The 19,266-nt window shown below is 47.1% G+C and overlaps 1 protein-coding gene across 1 annotated transcript in view; it reads left to right on the plus strand.

The window, feature by feature from the left end:
- LOC129695037 (dedicator of cytokinesis protein 2-like) overlaps positions 1-19,266 on the plus strand; it is a 286,209-nt gene that overhangs the window by 159,998 nt on the left and 106,945 nt on the right. The window contains exon 8 of the mRNA XM_055631797.1: positions 9,541-9,697. Coding sequence (XP_055487772.1) covers positions 9,541-9,697 — 157 coding nt within the window. The remainder of the gene's footprint in view (positions 1-9,540; positions 9,698-19,266) is intronic.

A 19,266-nucleotide genomic window follows, 5' to 3' on the forward strand; every position in this document is an offset into this window, starting at 1 on the left:
ACTGCTCAATTTTCAACATGTTTAAAAAATTCTCGGCGACCATAATGAGGCCGCAACTAGTTCCCAGAATGCGGGAACTCCCCACGACCATGAAGGCGACTCCCTGGCAACTACAAGTGGCGACCACATAGTCGTCTGTAGCCGTCTAAAATAAATCGCCTAAGTAGGATAGGCCCATTGCTCTTTCGCTATTAAACCACATAACATGAAGTAATTATTTAACTGTAAATTACGTCAGACCATCCCAGGTTGCGAGAGACATCGCTCTTTTGTAAAATAAGATAGATTAGTGGGAGCCAGATCACAGACAGCTTCAACATGTCCAAAATGAGCCAGAGTCTGCAGTCTACATGGGTGACAAAACCACTGGAGTTAAGAATACTGGCCTGACACTGTTTCTATCCGCTTATTAATGGTATTTTGACAGGCATGTATAAATAATAATTAAAAAGTTTCCACTGCAGGAAAGATTTTAATTGGGTGCTATGGCTGATGTAAAGTGCATTTTAATTTTAAAAGGGAATTAACCTTTAGATTAATTTCCGTGGGCTTGTGGAAAACATAACAGAGCTTGTCGTTATTTAATTTCACAGCGGAATTTCATTTTTGCAGAATATGTATGAAGTTGAATTTTACTTTAGAAATGGAAACAGCCTCTTGAGTCTATTCTGCTTAACATAGACAGCACAGCAACGGGCCGACCAGCGAATCCCGTACACCGGTACTATCAATAGACAATAGACAATAGGTGCAGGAGGAGGCCATTCGGCCCTTCCAGCCACCACCGTCATTCAATGTGATCATGGCTGATCATCCCCAATCAGTACCCTGTTCCTGCCTTCTCCCCATATCCCCTGACTCCGCTGTCTTTAAGAGCCCTATCTAGCTCTAGCTTGTCTATCCTACACACTATAGACAATTTACAATTTTACCAAAGCTAATTAAACGGCAAATCTTCTACGTCTTTGGAGTGTGGGAGGACTGAAGCACCTGGAGAAAACCCACGCGGTTACAGGGAGAGAACGGACAAACTCCCTACTGAGAGCACCCATAGCCAGGATTGAACCCGGGTCTCTGGCGCTGTAAGGCAGCTACTCTAACACTGTGCTTCCGTGACGATCCTATCTTATCTTATGCCGCTGCAGGTGACCTGAAGAAGGGTCTCGACCCGAAAACGTTGCCCATTCCTTCTCCCCAGGGATGCTGCTTGTCCCGCTGAGTTACTCCAGCATTTTGTGTCTACCTTCGATTTTAACCAGCATCTGCAGTTCCCTGCATAATCCATGTCCCTAAACGAAAGCCTTTTCAACGCCACAGTCATATCCACTTCCACCTCCAACTCTGGCCGTGTGTTCTATGCATCCACTGCCCTCTGTGCAAAAGACTTGCCCCGCAAACCTTTAAACGTTGCCCCTCTCACCTTAAAAGCAGGCACTCCAGATCGATGGACAGCTATAGTATTTCCCAGCTATTATCAGGCAATTGAACCTTCCACTCACCAACTAGACAGCGACCCTGACCTACCACCCACCTCATTGGAGACCCTCGGACTATCTTTAATCAGACTTTACTGGACTTTATCTTGCACTAGACGTTATTCCCTTTATCTGTATCTGTCAACTTTGGACAGCTCGATTGGAATAACGTGTTGTCTTTTCACTGACTAGATAGCACGCGACAACAATCCATTCACTCAGGCACATGCCGTGAGTAATTACTCCGGATAGGCAGTCAGGTGGCTTTTTAAAAAAACTTAAACCGCGCATGTGCAGATTGTTCTCTCCATAAAAATAAAACATCATAAATAGACAATAGACAATAGACAATAGGTGCAGGAGGAGGCCATTTGGCCCTTCGACCCAGCACCGCCATTCAATGTGATCATGGCTGATCATCCCCAATCAGTACCCCGTTCCTGCCTTCTCCCCATATCCCCTGACTGCGCTATTTTTAAGAGCCCTACCTAGCTTTCTCTTGAAAGCATCCAGAGAACCTGCCTCCACCGCCCTCTGAGGCAGAGAATTCCACAGACTCACCACTCTCTGTGAGAAAAAGTGTTTCCTCGTCTCCGTTCTAAATGGCTTACCCCATTTTCTTAAACTGTGTGGCCCCTGGTTCTGGACTCCCCCCAACATCGGGAACATGTTTCCTGCCTCTAGCGTGTCAAAGCCCTTAATAATCTTATATGTTTCAATAAGATATCCTCTCATCCTTCTAAACTCCAGAGTGTACAAGCCCAGCTGCTCCATTCTCTCAGCATATGACAGTCCCGCCATCCCGGGAATTAACAGGGGGTTACAGAGGTTACAGGGTTTCCTTTATTGTCATTCAGACCGAAGTCTGAACAAAATTTTGTGCCTGCAGTCATACATACAATACAATAAAAAAACAACAATAAACACATATTAACATCCACCACAGTGAGTCCACCCAGCACCTCCTCACTGTGATGGAGGCAAAAGTCTTAGGTCTGCAGTCTCTTCCCTCCCTGTAAACCTACGCTGCACTCCCTCAATAGCAAGAATGTCCTTCCTCAAATTAGGGGACCAAAACTGCACACAATACAATACTCCAGGTGTGGTCTCGCTAGGGCTCTGTGCAACTGCAGAAGGACCTCTTTGCTCTAACATAGAACTAATGTGCACGTCTGATCGATAGTCAGCGTGGCCTCAATGGGCCGAAGAGCCTGTTTCCATGTGGTCTCTCCAAATTAAACTAAACTAACTAGTCGGAGAGAGAAGAGGATAAAACAGACCACAAAATGATCAGGAGAGATGGAAGACAGACACAAAATGGTGGAGTAACTCAGCGGAAGGAATGGGTGAGGGGTTTCAGGGTCGAGGCCCTTCTTCAGAATGAGAGTCGGGGGAGAGGGAAACGAGAGATATAGAGGGTGATGGAGAGAGATAGAATGAAATGAATGAAAGATATGCAAAAAAGTAACGATGATCAGTGTGGCGCCACCTGATGGTCAGGCCACTTCCGGTCGAACCCTCGTCAGTGGTCACGTGGGCTGTCACGTGACGTCATGGATTAAGGGGAGTGTCCTGGTGCTGAAGCAAATCTCACCTGGAGTACAAGAGTCGACAGGTAGCTGAGCTTGAGACAACACCCTCGCTCAGCTGCAGCAGCAATGACATTATGTTAAAGGACTAAACGTGTATGTATTTCGAACCTATTATGTCTGAATAAAGCAACTGTTTAATCACCACGTATTAGCTGTGTGCTGGGTGAAAAAGAGTCACAGACAATGAGACTCAACAAGACGACATTGAAACTAGTATCACTTCGGTGGGGGGAGGGATGGAGAGAGAGGGGATAGAAGTTCTGTAAAATGAGAGTTATGGGGCCCTGTCCCACTGTACGAGGTAATTCAAGAGCTCTCCCGAGTTTAAAAAAAATCAAACTCGTGGTAAGTATGTAGAATGTACGTAGCGGGTTCGTCGGAGCTCGGGGATGTCTCTTAGCGGCTCGTAACGCTAACGGCAGGTACCCGGGAAACGCGGTAAGCTCGGGAAGACTCGTGAAGATTTTTCAACATGTTGATAAATCTCCACGAGAGCCCCGAGTACCGACGAGCGGCCGTTACCGTAAATCTCCCAGTTCGAATCAGGGCAAACTCGGGAGAGCTCTTGAATGAACTCGTACAGTGGGACAGGGCCATTAGAGGGAGTTAGGAAAGTTTGACATTTCTGGGTTATTTTGCGCTTGCATTGGGTAAAGGTTCTCCCCACTCACTATGGCCTGGGCTGATGTATTGGATTTCTGTCTCATTCCTCTCTTTAGTTGCAAATTCTTCAATTTATTTAAGCTGGTTGTGAGTAACAACAGTTCTGCTGATATTTTTTAAATCTTCGTTAAGCTTCTTGTCGGAGCAGTTATCAGCATTTGAGTGTGCTGGGTGATTGATAACTCCTGCCAAGCCCTAGGACGATGCTTGGTTTTCCTTTAAGCCCAGCAGTTACATTTGCTTAGTGTATAAAGGAACTGCAGATGCTGGTTTAAACCGCAGATAGACACACAAAGCTGGAGTAACTCAGCGGCACCGGCAGCGTCTCTGGAGAGAAGGAACGGGTGCCGTTTCGGGTCGAGGACCTTCTTCAGGCTGGTAAGGGATAAGGGAATCGAGAGATATAGACGATGATGCAGAGAGATGAAGAACAATGAATGAAAGATGTTCAAAAAAAGTAACGATGATGAAGCTGTTTGTTGGGTGAGAACGAGAAGCTGGTGCAACTTGGGTGGGGGAGGGATAGAGAGAGAGGGAATGCCGGGGCTACCTGAAGTGAGTGAAATCAATATTCATACCACTGGGCTGTAAGCTGCCCAAGCGAAATATGAGATGCTGTTCCTCCAATTTGCGTTTAGCCTCACTCTGACAATGGAGGAGACCGAGGACAGAAAGGTCAGTGTGGGAATGGGAAGGAGAATTAAAGTGCCCAGCAACCGGGAGATCATAGTGGAGTAAGAGGTTGGGCGATCATTTTGCCGAACACCTCCGCTCCGTCAGCAAGAACCTACCTGACCTCCCGGTGGCTCAGCACTTCAACTCCCCCTCCCATTCCCAATCCAACCTCTCTGTCCTGGGTCTCCTCCATTGCCAGAGTGAGCAACACTGGAAATTGGAGGAACAGCGCCTCATATTCCGCCTGGGTTGCCTGCATCCGGTAGGCATGAACATTGAATTCTCCCAATTTTGCTAGCCCTTGTTGTCTCCTCCTCCCATCCCCCCCCCCTCTAGCTCCTCCTCCTCCCACCCCCCCCGCCCTTCTCCCCTCCCCCCCCCCCCCCCTTCCTTCTCCCCCCCCCCTCCCCCCCCCTATCAGTCTGAAGAAGGGTTTCGGCCCGAAACGTCACCTATTTCCTTCGCTCCATAGATGCTGCCTCACCCGCTGAGTTTCTCCAGCGTTTTTGTGTACCAACTGGGAGATCAGGTTGGTTCAGGCAGGCTGAGCGAAGGTGTTCCACGAAATGATCGCCCAGTCTGCGTTTGGTCTCGCCGATGTATAAGAGTCCACATCTTGAACAAGGGATACAGTAGATGAGGTTAGAGGAGGTGCAAGTGAACCTCTGCCTCACCTGAACGGATTGTCATGGTCCCTGGACAGAGTCGAGGGGGGAGGTATAGGGACAGGTGTTGCATCTTCCGCGGTTGCAGGGGAAGGTGCCTGGCTAGAGGGTGGTTTGGGTGGGAAGGGATGAGTTAACCAGGGAGTTGCAGAGGTAATGTTTATTGCTCCTTAATGATTCAAAGTCATCTCACAAAATTGCCTGTGGGATAGGCACATTAGTCCAGACACCGGTTTTTCAGCGACCTGCTACGACTATGACAGTCTCAGGATCTCAGGTCCACACAAGCTTCTCCACCACGACAAGGTGACAATCCACAGAGAATAGTGGAATGTAGCACATTGTATGGTACGTACAGTCGAGTGCAGCACATTGCATGCATTGAGTCATGCTGAGAATGCTATTCTGCGCTCTGTATATTTCCAAAGACAGACACAAAGGGCTGGAGTAACTCAGCGGGACAGGCAGCATTTTCACACAGAGAGTGGTGAATCTCTGGAACTCTCTGCCGCTGAGGGTAGTCGAGGCTAGTTTTGGCTATATTTAAGAGGGAGTTAGATGTGGCCCTTGGGGCTAAGGGGATGAGAGGGTATGGAGAGAAGGCAGGTACGGGATACTGAGTTGGATGATCAGCCATGATCATATTGAATGGCAGTGCAGGCTCGAAGGGCCGAATGGCCTACACCTGCACCTAATTTCTATGTTTCTATGCTTCTATCTCTAACAGAGTAGTTATGGGTGATGTTTTGAGTCGTGACCCATTTTCAGGCTGCATCTTTCCATTTGCTTTCTCTATTAAACTGACGTTTGAACTGATTGTATCTATGGATGGGAAATCTGATCACTATGGATGCAAAATAAAGTTTTTCACTGTATCTCGGTACCTGTGACAATAATGAACTGAAACCTAACCCAATGTGTGGATAAACTAATGTATTGTCATCAGCGGTCAGCCTCACCATTAGGGTTTGCCAAGTGTCCCGTATTAGCCGGGACATCCCGTATATTGGGCTAAGTTGGTTTGTCCCGTATGGGAACGCCCTTGTCCCGTATTTGACCGCTGCTACTCGGATCGAGGGGACTGTCGGGTCGGAGAACCGCGTCCGGCCCCCGCCTCACCCGTCCCGACGTAGTGCAGCCCATGGAGTGCAGCAGCAGCAGCAGCAGCGCCTCGCCCGTGGCTCCGTCGGTCGGCAGCCCGGCCAGCTGTCCGACCTTCGGACCGCTTACCGCCGACACCACCCTCTTTCTCATGGCCGATCATCGGTTCACTAGTTGGATGGGGAGCTGGACTTTTCCACGCGACATCGCGCGGGCTGGTGCAAAACTCCTCAGCTGGCCCGCCGGCTGGGCTTTGTGTGCAGTCCAGCACCCGGGCCAACTCATCATTCACCCAGCCACGGCCCAGTCGGTCAACAAATTGCCGTGGGGAATTTGTCCCGTATTTTGACCTTTTGTCACTTATTTGGGAGTGGGGAAGTTTGCAACCCTACACCCACAAGCCTGCTCTGCCATTTAAAACAGTCGTATCTATTCTGATAGTAACCTCACGTCCCCAAACTGCCTTACCAAATGTAACCTTTGACCTCCTTGTTTATTAAGAATCTATCTGTCTCTACCTTAAAAATATTCCTATCAACGTACCTGTCAAAATGACTTTTAAATGTCACCTTTGTACCCATCTTGACAGCTTTCTCAGAAAGTTTGTTCCATGCACACGCTGCCATCCACTGGAAGAAATTGCCCTTCATCTCTCTTCAATCTTTCCCCTCTCACCTTAAATTTATGTCCTCTAGTTCTGCACTCCTCTACCCTGAGAAAAATACAGTACTCATTCACCTTATCCAGAGTCATGGAAACAGGTCCTTCAGCCCCGCACACACATGCACGCACACTCACACTCACACACACACACACACACACACACACACACACACACACACACATCAGACACACTCACACACACACACACACACACACACACACACATACACTCACACATACACTCACACTCACACACACTCACACGCACACACACACACAGAGGCACACACACCCACACACACATACACACACGCACACACACACGCCCGCACACACACACACACACACACACACACACACACACACACACACACACACGCGCACACACACACACACACACACACACACACATACACACACACACACACCCAGCTATATACACACCGACTAAGGGACCCGTTGGGTCCCCCATCGCAATATTCCAGCTGGTCTATCCATGCAATTCCACCTATCCACCAATTCCATATTGCTGGGGGGGGGGGGGGGGGGGGTTCTGTTGCGCTAGTATGGGTGTTGTGGGCCGAAAGGACTGATTTCCAGAGGGCTAGTATGGACATTGTGGGCCGAATGGATTCTTGGGCTGGCAGCTCAGTCACTGAGGCCAGGCAGCTCAGTCACTGAGGCCTGGCAGTACAGTCACTCGGGCCTGGCAGGCTGGCAGCTGAGAAACTGCCAGAAATTCTGCCCAAAACAGGTGACAGACTCTGTGAGAGAAGGGGGAGAGGATGGACTGAATGATTATTGGGGAAAAAACACAAATAATGCCTTACTGTTGATGGAATGCAGTGAGCGAAAAACGCGATAATTCCCAATATCTGCACAGCCAATGTTCGCCAAGCACTTTCGCTGTTGTTGTCCCTTCAGCTCTCGCATCTCTTTACTTTCATTTCTCTTCACTTTTTGAATTCTGAAGTAGGATAGGTGTCTCTCACGGTTACCCTAACTTCCACAATTATTTACAGCGCAAAAAGTCACAATTTTGCCGGTTTATAACAGGTAGGAAAGTAGGCGTTTCGTGTATTAACAACATATACCGGAAGCTGCGATGTCCTCCAGATGGATTGAACGGTTCCGTTCGTCAAGCCCTTTCACCCGGAGACCTCAGTGCAATCCCCCTATACATACACACAGACTCTCACACACAGACTCTCAGACACAGACTCTCAGACACACACTCACACACAGACTCACTCACACACACACACACACACACCGACACACACACACACACACACACACACACACACACACACACACACACACACACACACACACACACACACACACACACACACACACACACACACACACACACACACACACACACACACACACACACACACACACACACACACACACACACACACACAGACTCACACACACACAACCAATCCTAAAATGCCAAGTAACTTCAGAATGTGGTGAACATACAGTGTAAACCGAATGATTCAAACGTTTAAAGCCTCCTGTCGAGGCTGCTGCTGAAGCAAAAACGTGCTTTAAATAACGTCCAACAGTTAACGACAGATCAGTAAGCTCTCTTGGTTTATTCAATGACGTCTTCACTCTGTGCCTTCTGCAGTGAGCGCCATCTTGCCACAAAACAGAAATGACGCACTCAGCTAACCGGAAATGACATAATCGGCGCCATCTAGCCACTAAGCGGAAGTCACGGAATGAGCACCAATTTTGCAATTAAACACAGTCCTGATCTAATAAAATGTTTATTCACGCTTTATCCATACGGAAATTGTTGAAAGACCTTTAAAAGCCAAGCCAATTGGGCAACCACTTTGCAAGCCAACAAACGACATTTTCTGAAAGCCCTTTAAAAGCCAAGCCAATTGGGCAAACACTTTGCAAGCCAACAAAACACATTTTCTGAAAGCCCTTTAAAAGCCAAGCCAATTGGGCAAGCCACTTTGCAAGCCAACAAAACACAATTTCTGAAAGCCCTTTAAAAGCCAAGCCAATTGGGCAAACACTTTGCAAGCCAACAAAACACAATTTCTGAAAGCCCTTTAAAAGCCAAGCCAATTGGGCAAACACTTTGCAAGCCAACAAAACACAATTTTCTGAAAGCCCTTTAAAAGCCAAGCCAATTGGGCAAACACTTTGCAAGCCAACAAAACACGTTCTGAAAGCCATATCGAGGGGACTCACCGTTGAGTAGACGTGCGTTCAGTGTTATTTACAGCTCAGAGAGCCGTGACCCGCTCGCTTCCTCTGTGTCGCAGAGACTGAGTGAGGCACGACACATCCGGGTTTTATAGTCCCTCCCCCCTGCCGCCAGCGGGGGCAGCAGAGAGAATGGCAATTTTTTTTTAAAACATTAATAATTCTCTGATTTTTCATCGATGGGAAAAATCTTCTGGGCCAGTCTGGCGGAAGGGGACACTGAGCGAGGTGGCCAAAAATGACAGCCATAAGTGGCGGTGTTCTCTCGGAAATCATGAAACAGAAAGTTGAAAGCGGTCAAGATCTTAGTTTTAGTCATATAAGATAGATAGAGGGTGAATGGGACCAGCAGATTTGCTTGGCTGGCAGCAAGCATGGAAATGACAAGCCAAATGGCCTCCTTCAGTGTTGCCACAAGTCAATTAATTTGTCCCATTTCTTATTCTTTCCTCTTATTCTTTTCCTCAGACTGCTGGAGCTTTGCAGGAAATCCCAATACCTCGCCAAACAAGGCGAAGCCTTCGTTGCCCTGGTAACGGGCCTGTTGGAAAGGCTGCTGGACTACAGGACCGTGATGAATGATGAAAACCAAAGCTACAGCATGAACTGCACTGTAAACCTCCTGGTAGGTCATCTCGGAGTCAAGTATAATAAAGCACAATATGTAATAACACTTTTTAAAGAGTGAGAGAGTCATACAGTGCAGAAACAGGCACTTCGGCCTAACTCGTGCATCGAGACCAAGATGCCCCATCTAAGCTGGCATTTGGCCCACATCCCTCTCAATCTCTTCTATCCAAGTACCTGTCCAAGTGCTTATTATTTCCTCTGGCAGCACAATTTCATATACCTACCACCCTCTGTGTGAAAGGTTGCCCCTCAGGTTCATATTAACTCTCTTCCCTCTCACCTTAAACCTATTTGCTCCGGTTCTTGATTCTTCACACACATTGTAAGTCTGTGGAATTCTCTGCCTCAGAGGGAGGTGGAGGCCGGTTCTCTGGACACTTTCAGGAGAGAGCTAGATAGGGCTCTTAAAAATAGCGGAGTCAGGGGGTATGGGGAGAAGGCAGGAGCGGGGTACTGATTGTGGATGATCAGCCATGATCACATTGAATGATAGTGCTGGCTCAAAGGGCCAAATGGCCTACTCCTGCACCTATTGTCTATTGTCTATTGTGGGTAAAAGACTCTGTGCATTCACCCTATGTATTCTAGTCATGATTGTATACACCTCTCCAAGATCACCCCTCAGCTTCCTGAGCTCCAAGGAATAGAGCCCTAGGCTGCCCAACCTCTCCCCATAGCTCAAGCCCTCGAGTCTTGGAAACATCCTTGTGAATCATCTCTGCACTCTATCCAGCTTCTTCTTCTTGCGTGTGGCGTGCACAGCCTAAAGTTGTGGGACAACTTGTTCTATTTGATCTTATTTGATTGTGCACGCCAGGTCGATTGCATCCGTCGAAACAGGGCGGACCATGTGAAGCTTGCAATCTCCCACCCCCTCTTTCCAGCTGAATTTCTTTAGCAGGGTGACCAAAATCAAACATGACACTGTACCAATTGGTCCATGTGACAATAAATGTGAATTTGAACTTGAACTTAAATTGTGGCCTTGCCAACATCTTGTACATTGTGGAATAACTACATCATAGAATGAGATAGTTTGGCCCATCATCTTCTCACCATGCCCATAGAACTGTTTAAGTAACAGGGGTAGTACAACAGGATCTGGGGGTCCTTGTTCATCAGTCACTGAAAGTAAGCATGCAGGTACAGCAGGCAGTGAAGAAAGCAAATAGCATGTTGGCCTTCATAACAAGAGGAGTTGAGTACAGGAGCAAAGAGGTCCTTCTGCAGTTGTACAGGGCCCCAGTGAGACCACACCTGGAGTATTGTTTGCTGTTTTGGTCTCCAAACTTGAGGAAGGACATTCTTGCTATAGAGGGAGTGCATCGTAGGTTTACAAGGTTAACTCCAGGGATGGCGGGACTGTCATATGCTGAGAGAATGGAGCAGCTGGGCTTGTACACTCTGGAGTTTAGAAGGATGAGAGGGGATCTTATTGAAACATATAAGATTATTAAGGGATTGGACACGCTAGAGGCAGGAAACATGTTCCCGATGTTGGGGGAGTTCAGAACCAGGGGCCACAGTTTCATGCACCTGTCCCACTTAGGAAACCTGAACGGAAACCTCTGGAGACTTTGCGCCCCACCCAAGGTTTCCGTGCGGTTCCCAGAGGTTGCAGGTGGTTGCCGGAGGTTGCAGGTAGTGGAAGCAGGTAGGGAGACTGACAAAAACCGCCAGGAACAACATGGGAACCTTGGGTGGGGTGCAAAGTCTCCATAGGTTTCCGTTCAGGTTTCCTAAGTGGGACAGGGGTATTAGCATAAGGGGTAAGCCATTTAGAGTGGAGATGAAGAAACACGTTTTCACCCAGATAGTTTTGAATCTGTGGAATTCTCTGCTGCAGAGGGCGGTGGAGGCCGATTCTCTGGATACCTTCAAGAGAGAGCTAGATAGAGCTCTTAAAAATAGCGGAGTCAGGGGATGTGGGGAGAAGGCAGGAACGGGATACTGATTGTGGATGATCAGCCATGATCACATTGAATGGTAGTGCTGGCTCGAAGGGCCGAATGGCCTACTCCTGCACCTGTTGTCTGTTGTCCATTGCCAACTTGTACCTTTGGCCCAATATGTATACCTATTTCAGTTGTTTTTCGAACAATGCACTAATGATAACGCCATGATGCAGCAAACACTCCCAGTATAGGTGAATGTTAGAACATAGAAAAGGCCTGAAGAAGGGTCTCGACCCGAAACGTCACCCGTTCCTTTTCGCCAGAGATGCTGCCTGTCCCAGCGGTGTTACTCCAGCATCTTGTGTCTATCTATTGAAAAGTACAGCACAGTTAGAGGCCCTTCGCCACACAATGTCTGTTCCAACATGCCTAGATCCTTTCATAGCAAAAGGATTTGAGTATAGGAGCAGGGAGGTTCTACTGCAGTTGTATAGGGTCTTGGTGAGACCACACCTGGATTATTGCGTACAGTTTTGGTTTCCAAATCTGAGGAAGGACATTATTGCCATAGAGGGAGTGCAGAGAAGGTTCACCAGACTGATTCCTGGGATGTCAGGACTGTCTTATGAAGAAAGACTGGATAGACTTGGTTTATACTCTCTAGAATTTAGGAGATTGAGAGGGGATCTTATAGAAACTTACAAAATTCTTAAGGGGTTGGACAGGCTAGATGCAGGGAGATTGCTCCCGATGTTGGGGAAGTCCAGGACAAGGGGTCACAGCTTAAGGATAAGGGGGAAATCCTTTAAAACCGAGATGAGAAGAACTTTTTTCACACAGAGAGTGGTGAATCTCTGGAACTCTCTGCCACAGAGGGTAGTTGAGGCCAGTTCATTGGCTACATTTAAGAGGGAGTTAGATGTGGCCCTTGTGGCTAAGGGGATCAGAGGGTATGGAGAGAAGGCAGGTACAGGATACTGAGTTGGATGATCAGCCATGATCATATTGAATGGCGGTGCAGGCTCGAAGGGCCGAATGACCTACTCCTGCACCTAATTTCTATGCTTCTTTGTTTCTAGATGAACTAATGTCATCTGCCTGTACACGATCCATGTTAGGAGAATCGGGAGGAGGAAATGGGAGTGTGAGTGAGATAAATGTAATCAAAAGGAACTGCAGATGCTGGTTTGTACCAAAGATAGACATAAAATGCTGGATTAACTCAGCCCTGTAGAAGGGTCCCGATCCAAAACATCATCCATCCATTTTCTCTGGAGACGCTGCCTGACCCGCTTAGTTCTGTATTCATGTCTACTATGTTCTGTTGTGCTGAAGCAAAGCTAGAATGTCATTGTCCTATCTGGGACACATGGCAATAAACTCCCTTGAATCTTGAATCTCCAGCACTTTTATAAGGTCACATGTTCTAGGTGCAGAATGAGGCCATTCGGCCCATCAGGCCTACTCCGCCACTCATTCATGGCTGATCTATCTCTCCCTCTCAACGCCATTCTCCTGCCTTCTACCCGTAACTCCTGACACCCGTACTGATCATGACTCTATATCAATCTACGTCTTTAAAAGATTCATTCACGCGGTCTCCACAGTCTTGAATTCCGCAGATTCACCACTCTCTTGACTAAAGAAATTCCTCCTCATCTCGTTCCTAACAGAACATCCTTTTATTGTGGGGCTGTGCCCTCTGGTCCTAGACTCTCCCACTGGTGGAAACACTCTCTCCACATCCGCTGTTATTCAGGCTTTTCACTGTTCGGTAAAAGTTTGTGTCTATCTGTTTGTGAGAGAGAGAGAGATATGCAGGAAGAGATGGATAGGGAGAGTACTGATTGTGGAGACTAAATGCTGGAGTAACCCAGCGGGACAGGCAGCACCATCTCTGGAGAGAAGGAACAGATGATGTTTCGGGTCAAGACCCTTCCTCTATCCTCAGTTTCAACCAGCATCTGCAGTTCCTTCCCGCATGGATCTTATTGAAGCATATAAGATTGTTAAGGGCTTGGACACGCTAGAGGCAGGAAACATGTTCCCGATGTTGGTGGAGTCCTGAACTTAAGAATCCACAGTTTAAGAATAAGGGGTAAGCCATTTAGAACGGAGATGAGGAAACACTTTTTCACACAGAGAGTTGCGAGTCTGTGGAATTCTCTGCCTCCGTGGGCGGTGGAGGCAGGTTCTCTGGATACTTTCAAGAGAGAGCTAGATCCGCGAGTCTCTACCCGAGCCAGCTGCCTGCCCCTTTTCCGGGGTTACGTCCGTGCCCGGGTGGGATTAGAAAGGGAATACGCCCTGTCTGTGGGCACCCTGAGGGAGTTCCGGGACCGCTGGGCTCCGCAGGATGTTGAATGTATCCTCAATAAGGATTGTATCATAGTTGTATAGTAGTTTATTATGGATACATGTTTGTATTGTATTATGGTGGTGGGTTCTGGCTTGTTTTATTGTAGTGTAAATATTATTTTTTAATAATTGAATACATTTTGTTGTAATAAAAAAAAAAAAAAAAAAAAAAAGAGAGAGCTAGATAGGGCTCTTAAAGATAGCGGAGTCAGGGGATATGGGGAGAAGGCAGGTACGGTGTACTGATTGGGGATGATCAGCCGTGAACACATTGAATGGAGGTGCTGGCTCGAAGGGCCGAATGGCCTACTCCTGCACCTATTGTCCATTGTCTATTGAAACGGTACTGATTGGTTAGCTCGATGAGCCTTGAAGGGCAGAAAATGTCAGAATGAAATATAATATCAGGAATAATGGGAACAGCTTCTCCCTATTCATCCGGCATAAATCCATCGTTACCATTATGTAACTTTTCCCATTGGAAACTTATTTTCTGCAGACATTGCCTTGTGAGTACCGATAAATGCAGGGCTGCTTGATGCTGTCGGGCACATGCTGAATCATTCATTTCCCGCAATTCATTAATACACTGTTCAGGATGAATTGTTCTGACATTTATTGCTTATTACCATATTTCTTCTGCTAGCATCTTTTCTGATAACAATTAAAAATGATTTATCTAAAATATTGAGATGAAGTTTACACTCATTAAGTTGATAGATGGGGAACCAACCGGGAGAGAGAAGGGAGGGTGGAGTGCGGCGGTGGGGGGGGGTGTTGGGGTAGAAGGTTGCTATTTACACATCCAGTCAACAATGAAGACTCTTGTGTTATGCTGCAAGATCAGAACTGCACCAGCCGAGGATCTATCAAACTTCCTCAGGCACTTGATGGGAGTTTTATCAAACAAAGTTTTATTAAACAACACCAAGACAAAGTTTGACACCGAACAGGGGATCATAAGATCATGTGATAGGAGCAGCATTAGGCCATTCGACCCATCAAGTCTACTCCACCGTTCAATCATAATATGATTATGTTCAAGTCTACTCCACCGTTCAAACATAAATGTGAGGTTATCCATTTTGGTGGCAAAAACGGGAAAGCAGACTATTATCTAAATGGTGGCCGATTGGGAAGGGGGAGATGCAGCGAGACCTGGGTGTCATGGTACACCAGTCATTGAAGGTAGGCATGCAGGTGCAGCAGGCGGTAAAGAAAGCGAATGGTATTTTAGCTTTCATTGCAAAAGGATTTGAGTATAGGAGCAGGGAGGTTCTACTGCAGTTGTACAGGGTCTTGGTGAGACCACACCTGGAGTATTGCGTACAGTTTTGGTCTCCCAATCTGAGGAAGGACATTATTGCCATAGAGGGAGTGCAGAGAAGGTTCACCAGACTGATTCCTGGGATGTCAGGACTGTCTTATGAAGAAAGGCTGGATAGACTTGGTTTATACTTTCTAGAATTTAGGAGATTGAGAGGGGATCTTATAGAAACTTACAAAATTCTTAAGGGTTGGACAGGCTAGATGCAGGAAGATTGTTCCCGATGTTAGGGAAGTCCAGGACAAGGGGTCACAGCTTAAGGATAAGGGGGAAATCCTTTAAAACCGAGATGAGAAGAACTTTTTTCACACAGAGAGTGGTGAATCTCTGGAACTCTCTGCCACAGAGGGTAGTTGAGGCCAGTTCATTGGCTATATTAAGAGGGAGTTGGATGTGGCCCTTGTGGCTAAGGGGATCAGGGGGTATGGAGAGAAGGCAGGTACGGGATACTGAGTTGGATGATCAGCCATGATCATATTGAATGGCGGTGCAGGCTCGAAGGGCCGAATGGCCTACTCCTGCACCTAATTTCTATGTTTCTATGTTTCTATCATGGCTGATCTATCTTTCCCTCTCAACCCCATTCCCCTGCCCGCTCCCCACAATCCCTGACACCCACACTAATCAAGAATCTATCTATCTCTGCCTTCAAAATATCCATTGACCTGGCCTCCACAGCCTTCTGTGGCTAAGAATTCCACAGATTCACCACCCTCTGACTGAAGAAATCCCTCCTCATCCCTGCCTTCTCTCCATACCCCCTGATCCCTTTAGCCACAAGGGCCACATCTAACTCCCTCTTAATTATAGCCAATGAACTGGCATCAACTACCTTCTGTGGTGGAGAATTCCACAGATTCACCACTCTCTGTGTGAAAAAATGATTTTCTCATCTCGGTCCTAAAAGACTTCCCTCTTATCCTTAAACTGTGACCCCTTGTCATGGACTTCCCCAACATCGGGAATAATCTTCCTGCATCTAGCCTGTCCAACCCCTTAAGAATTTGGTAAGTTTCTATAAGATCGCCCCTCAATCTTCTAAATTCTAGCGAGTACAAGCCGAGTCTATCCAGTCTTTCTTCATATGAAAGCCCTGATATCCCAGGAATCAGTCTGGTGAACCTTCTCTGTACTCCCTCTATAGCAAGAATGTCTTTCCTCAGATTAGGAGACCAGATCTGTATGCAATACTCCAGGTGTGGTCTCACCAAGACCCTGTACAACTGCAGTAGAACCTCCCTGCTCTTATACTCAAATCCTTTTGCTATGAATGCCAGCATACCATTCGCCTGCTGCACCTGCATGCCTACTTTCAATGACTGGTGTACCATGGCACCCAGGTCTCGTTGCATCTCCCCTTTTCCTTATCGGCCACCATTCAGATAATTCGGCCACCATTCAGATAAGGGCTTGGACACGCTAGAGGCAGGAAACATGTTCCCGATGTTGGTGGAGTCCAGAACCAGGGGCCACAGTTTAAGAATAAGGAGTAAGCCATTTAGAATGGAGACGAGGAAACACTTTTTCTCACAGAGAGTGGTGAGTCTGTGGAATTCTCTGCCTCAGAGGGTGGTGGAGGTCGGTTCTCTGGATGCTTTCAAGAGAGATCTAGATAGGGCACTTAAAAATAGTGGAGTCAGGGGATATGGGGAGAAGGCAGGAACGGGGTACTGATTGGGGATGATCAGCCATGATCACATTGAATGGCGGTGCTGGCTCGAAGGGCCGAGTGGCCTACTTCTGCACCTATTGTCTATTGTCTGTAATGATCACCCTTTTAAGCAAGGCTCTGCAGGATGAATAAGGTTTGTTAAAGATAACATTTATCCGCTACTATGGATGAAGGAGTACTTTCCCGACCATGTTCTTTGTGCATTTATGGAAGGGCCGAATGGCCTACTTCTGCACCCATTGTCTATTGTCTATTGTCTATCCGGCTGCTTACAGTATATCTGGTTCCCATCCTGACTACGGGTGCTTGGTGTAGATTTAAAATTGTCCCTCGCGTGTGTAGGATAGTGTTGATGTACGGGCATCGCTGGTCTGCGCGGACTCGGTAGGCCGAGGGGGGGCCTGTTTCTGCGCTGCGTCTCTTAACCAAACAAGAAATCTGCTCCGTAACTCCCTTGTCAATTCTTCCCTTTCCTCCCGTACCACCCCCTCCCCTGGCACTTTCCCTTGCAACCGCAAGAGATGCAACACCTGTCCCTTCACCTCCCCCCTCGACTCCGTTCAAGGACCCAAGCAGACGTTCCAGGTGCGACAAAGGTTCACCTGTATCTCCTCCAACCTCATCTACTGCATCCACTGCTCTAGATGTCAGCAGATCTACATCGGGGAGACTAAGCGGAGATTGGGCGATCGTTTCGCCAAACACCTCCGCTCGGTCCGCAATAAACCAACCTGATCTCCCGGTGGCTCAGCACTTCAACTCCCCCTCCCCTTCCCAATCCGACCTCTCTGTCCTGGGTCTCCTCCATGGCCAGAGTGAGCAACACCGGAAATTGGAGGAACAGCACCTCATATTCCGCTTGGGGAGTCTGCATCCTGCGGGCATGAACATTGAATTCTCCCAATTTTGTTAGCCCTTGCTGCCTCCTCCCATCCCCCAGCCTTTGGGCTCCTCCTCCTCCTTTTTCCTTTCTTCTCCCCGCCCCCCCCACCCCCCATCAGTCTGAAGAAGGGTTTCGGCCCGAAACGTTGCCTATTTCCTTCGCTCCATAGATGCTGCCGCACCCGCTGAGTTTCTCCAGCTTTTTTGTGTACCTTCGATTTTCCAGCATCTGCAGTTCCTTCTTAAACACAAGGAATCTGCTCCATCTGGATAGCTTGCGAACGGAAAGCTTTTCTGTGTTCCCTGGTACACGTGACTATAATAAATGTAAACCGTCAGTAATAAGTACTGGCGAAGCAGCTGTGATGGCATGCTTCTGGGTTCTCATGGGGAACCTTCATTTACACACAGTGCTGTGATATGTCGGAATGTAAAGCTGTGCGTGCAGAATCCCAGATGCTCCCATGGCCAAGCACGGCTCAGGCAGTAAGATGCAGAATATAACCGCTGGCATTTATCATTTTAACAACGCCCAAAGTGCTTAAAAAGGGAATAATCAGACAAAATCAAAAAGCAACGCTGGAAATCCGAGATAGATCTAACAAAACCACAGAGCGATGCTGAAAATACTAACAGTTGATATGAGATTCCTTCTAGCAGGCAAACCAGACCATTTCCAAAAGATTTGGTCTCCATTTATCGACTTGCTACAAGTATAAGTTGCAACAGAATTCTGAAAATAAATGGTTTCAGGACCTGGTGAGGGGGGAGGAAAAATACAAAGTTGGTATATCCCTTTTATCTCTGTTTTTACTTTTAATATACCTTCTGTTTTCTTTTTCTCTTTCTATGGCTTACTTCTTAACTTTTTTTCGAATCTTTTGTGTCTAAGGGTCTTTTTTTGATCACTCTTTCACACACTTACTGTCCTATTTTAATTTTATTTACTTTTCTCCTTTTTAAAAGTTTAAAATATGAAGTGGTACAGGAAATGTATTATGTTATTTTTTGGCTTATATTATTGTAGTGTACACTACTTCTAATGAATAAAATTACTAAAACAAAAAAAAAAAAAATACTAACAGTTCAGTACTGAGTATTCAGTTGACTACAGAAGTTGGGAGGCCATGTTGCAGTTATGTAAGAGTTATGCAGGGCTCGAGTGAGAACTAGTGGTCTCATTAGGGCCTTGCAGTTGTACAGAGCCCTAGCGAGACCACACCTGGAGTAACATAGAAACATAGAAATTAGGTGCAGGAGTAGGCCATTCGGCCCTTCGAGCCTGCACCGCCATTCAATATGATAGAAACATAGAAACATAGAAATTAGGTGCAGGAGTAGGCCATTCGGCCCTTCGAGCCTGCACCGCCATTCAATATGATAGAAGAAACATAGAAACATAGAAATTAGGTGCAGGAATAGGCCATTCG

Source organism: Leucoraja erinacea, unplaced genomic scaffold (assembly GCF_028641065.1).
Source record: "Leucoraja erinacea ecotype New England unplaced genomic scaffold, Leri_hhj_1 Leri_91S, whole genome shotgun sequence".
Lineage (NCBI taxonomy): Eukaryota > Metazoa > Chordata > Chondrichthyes > Rajiformes > Rajidae > Leucoraja > Leucoraja erinaceus.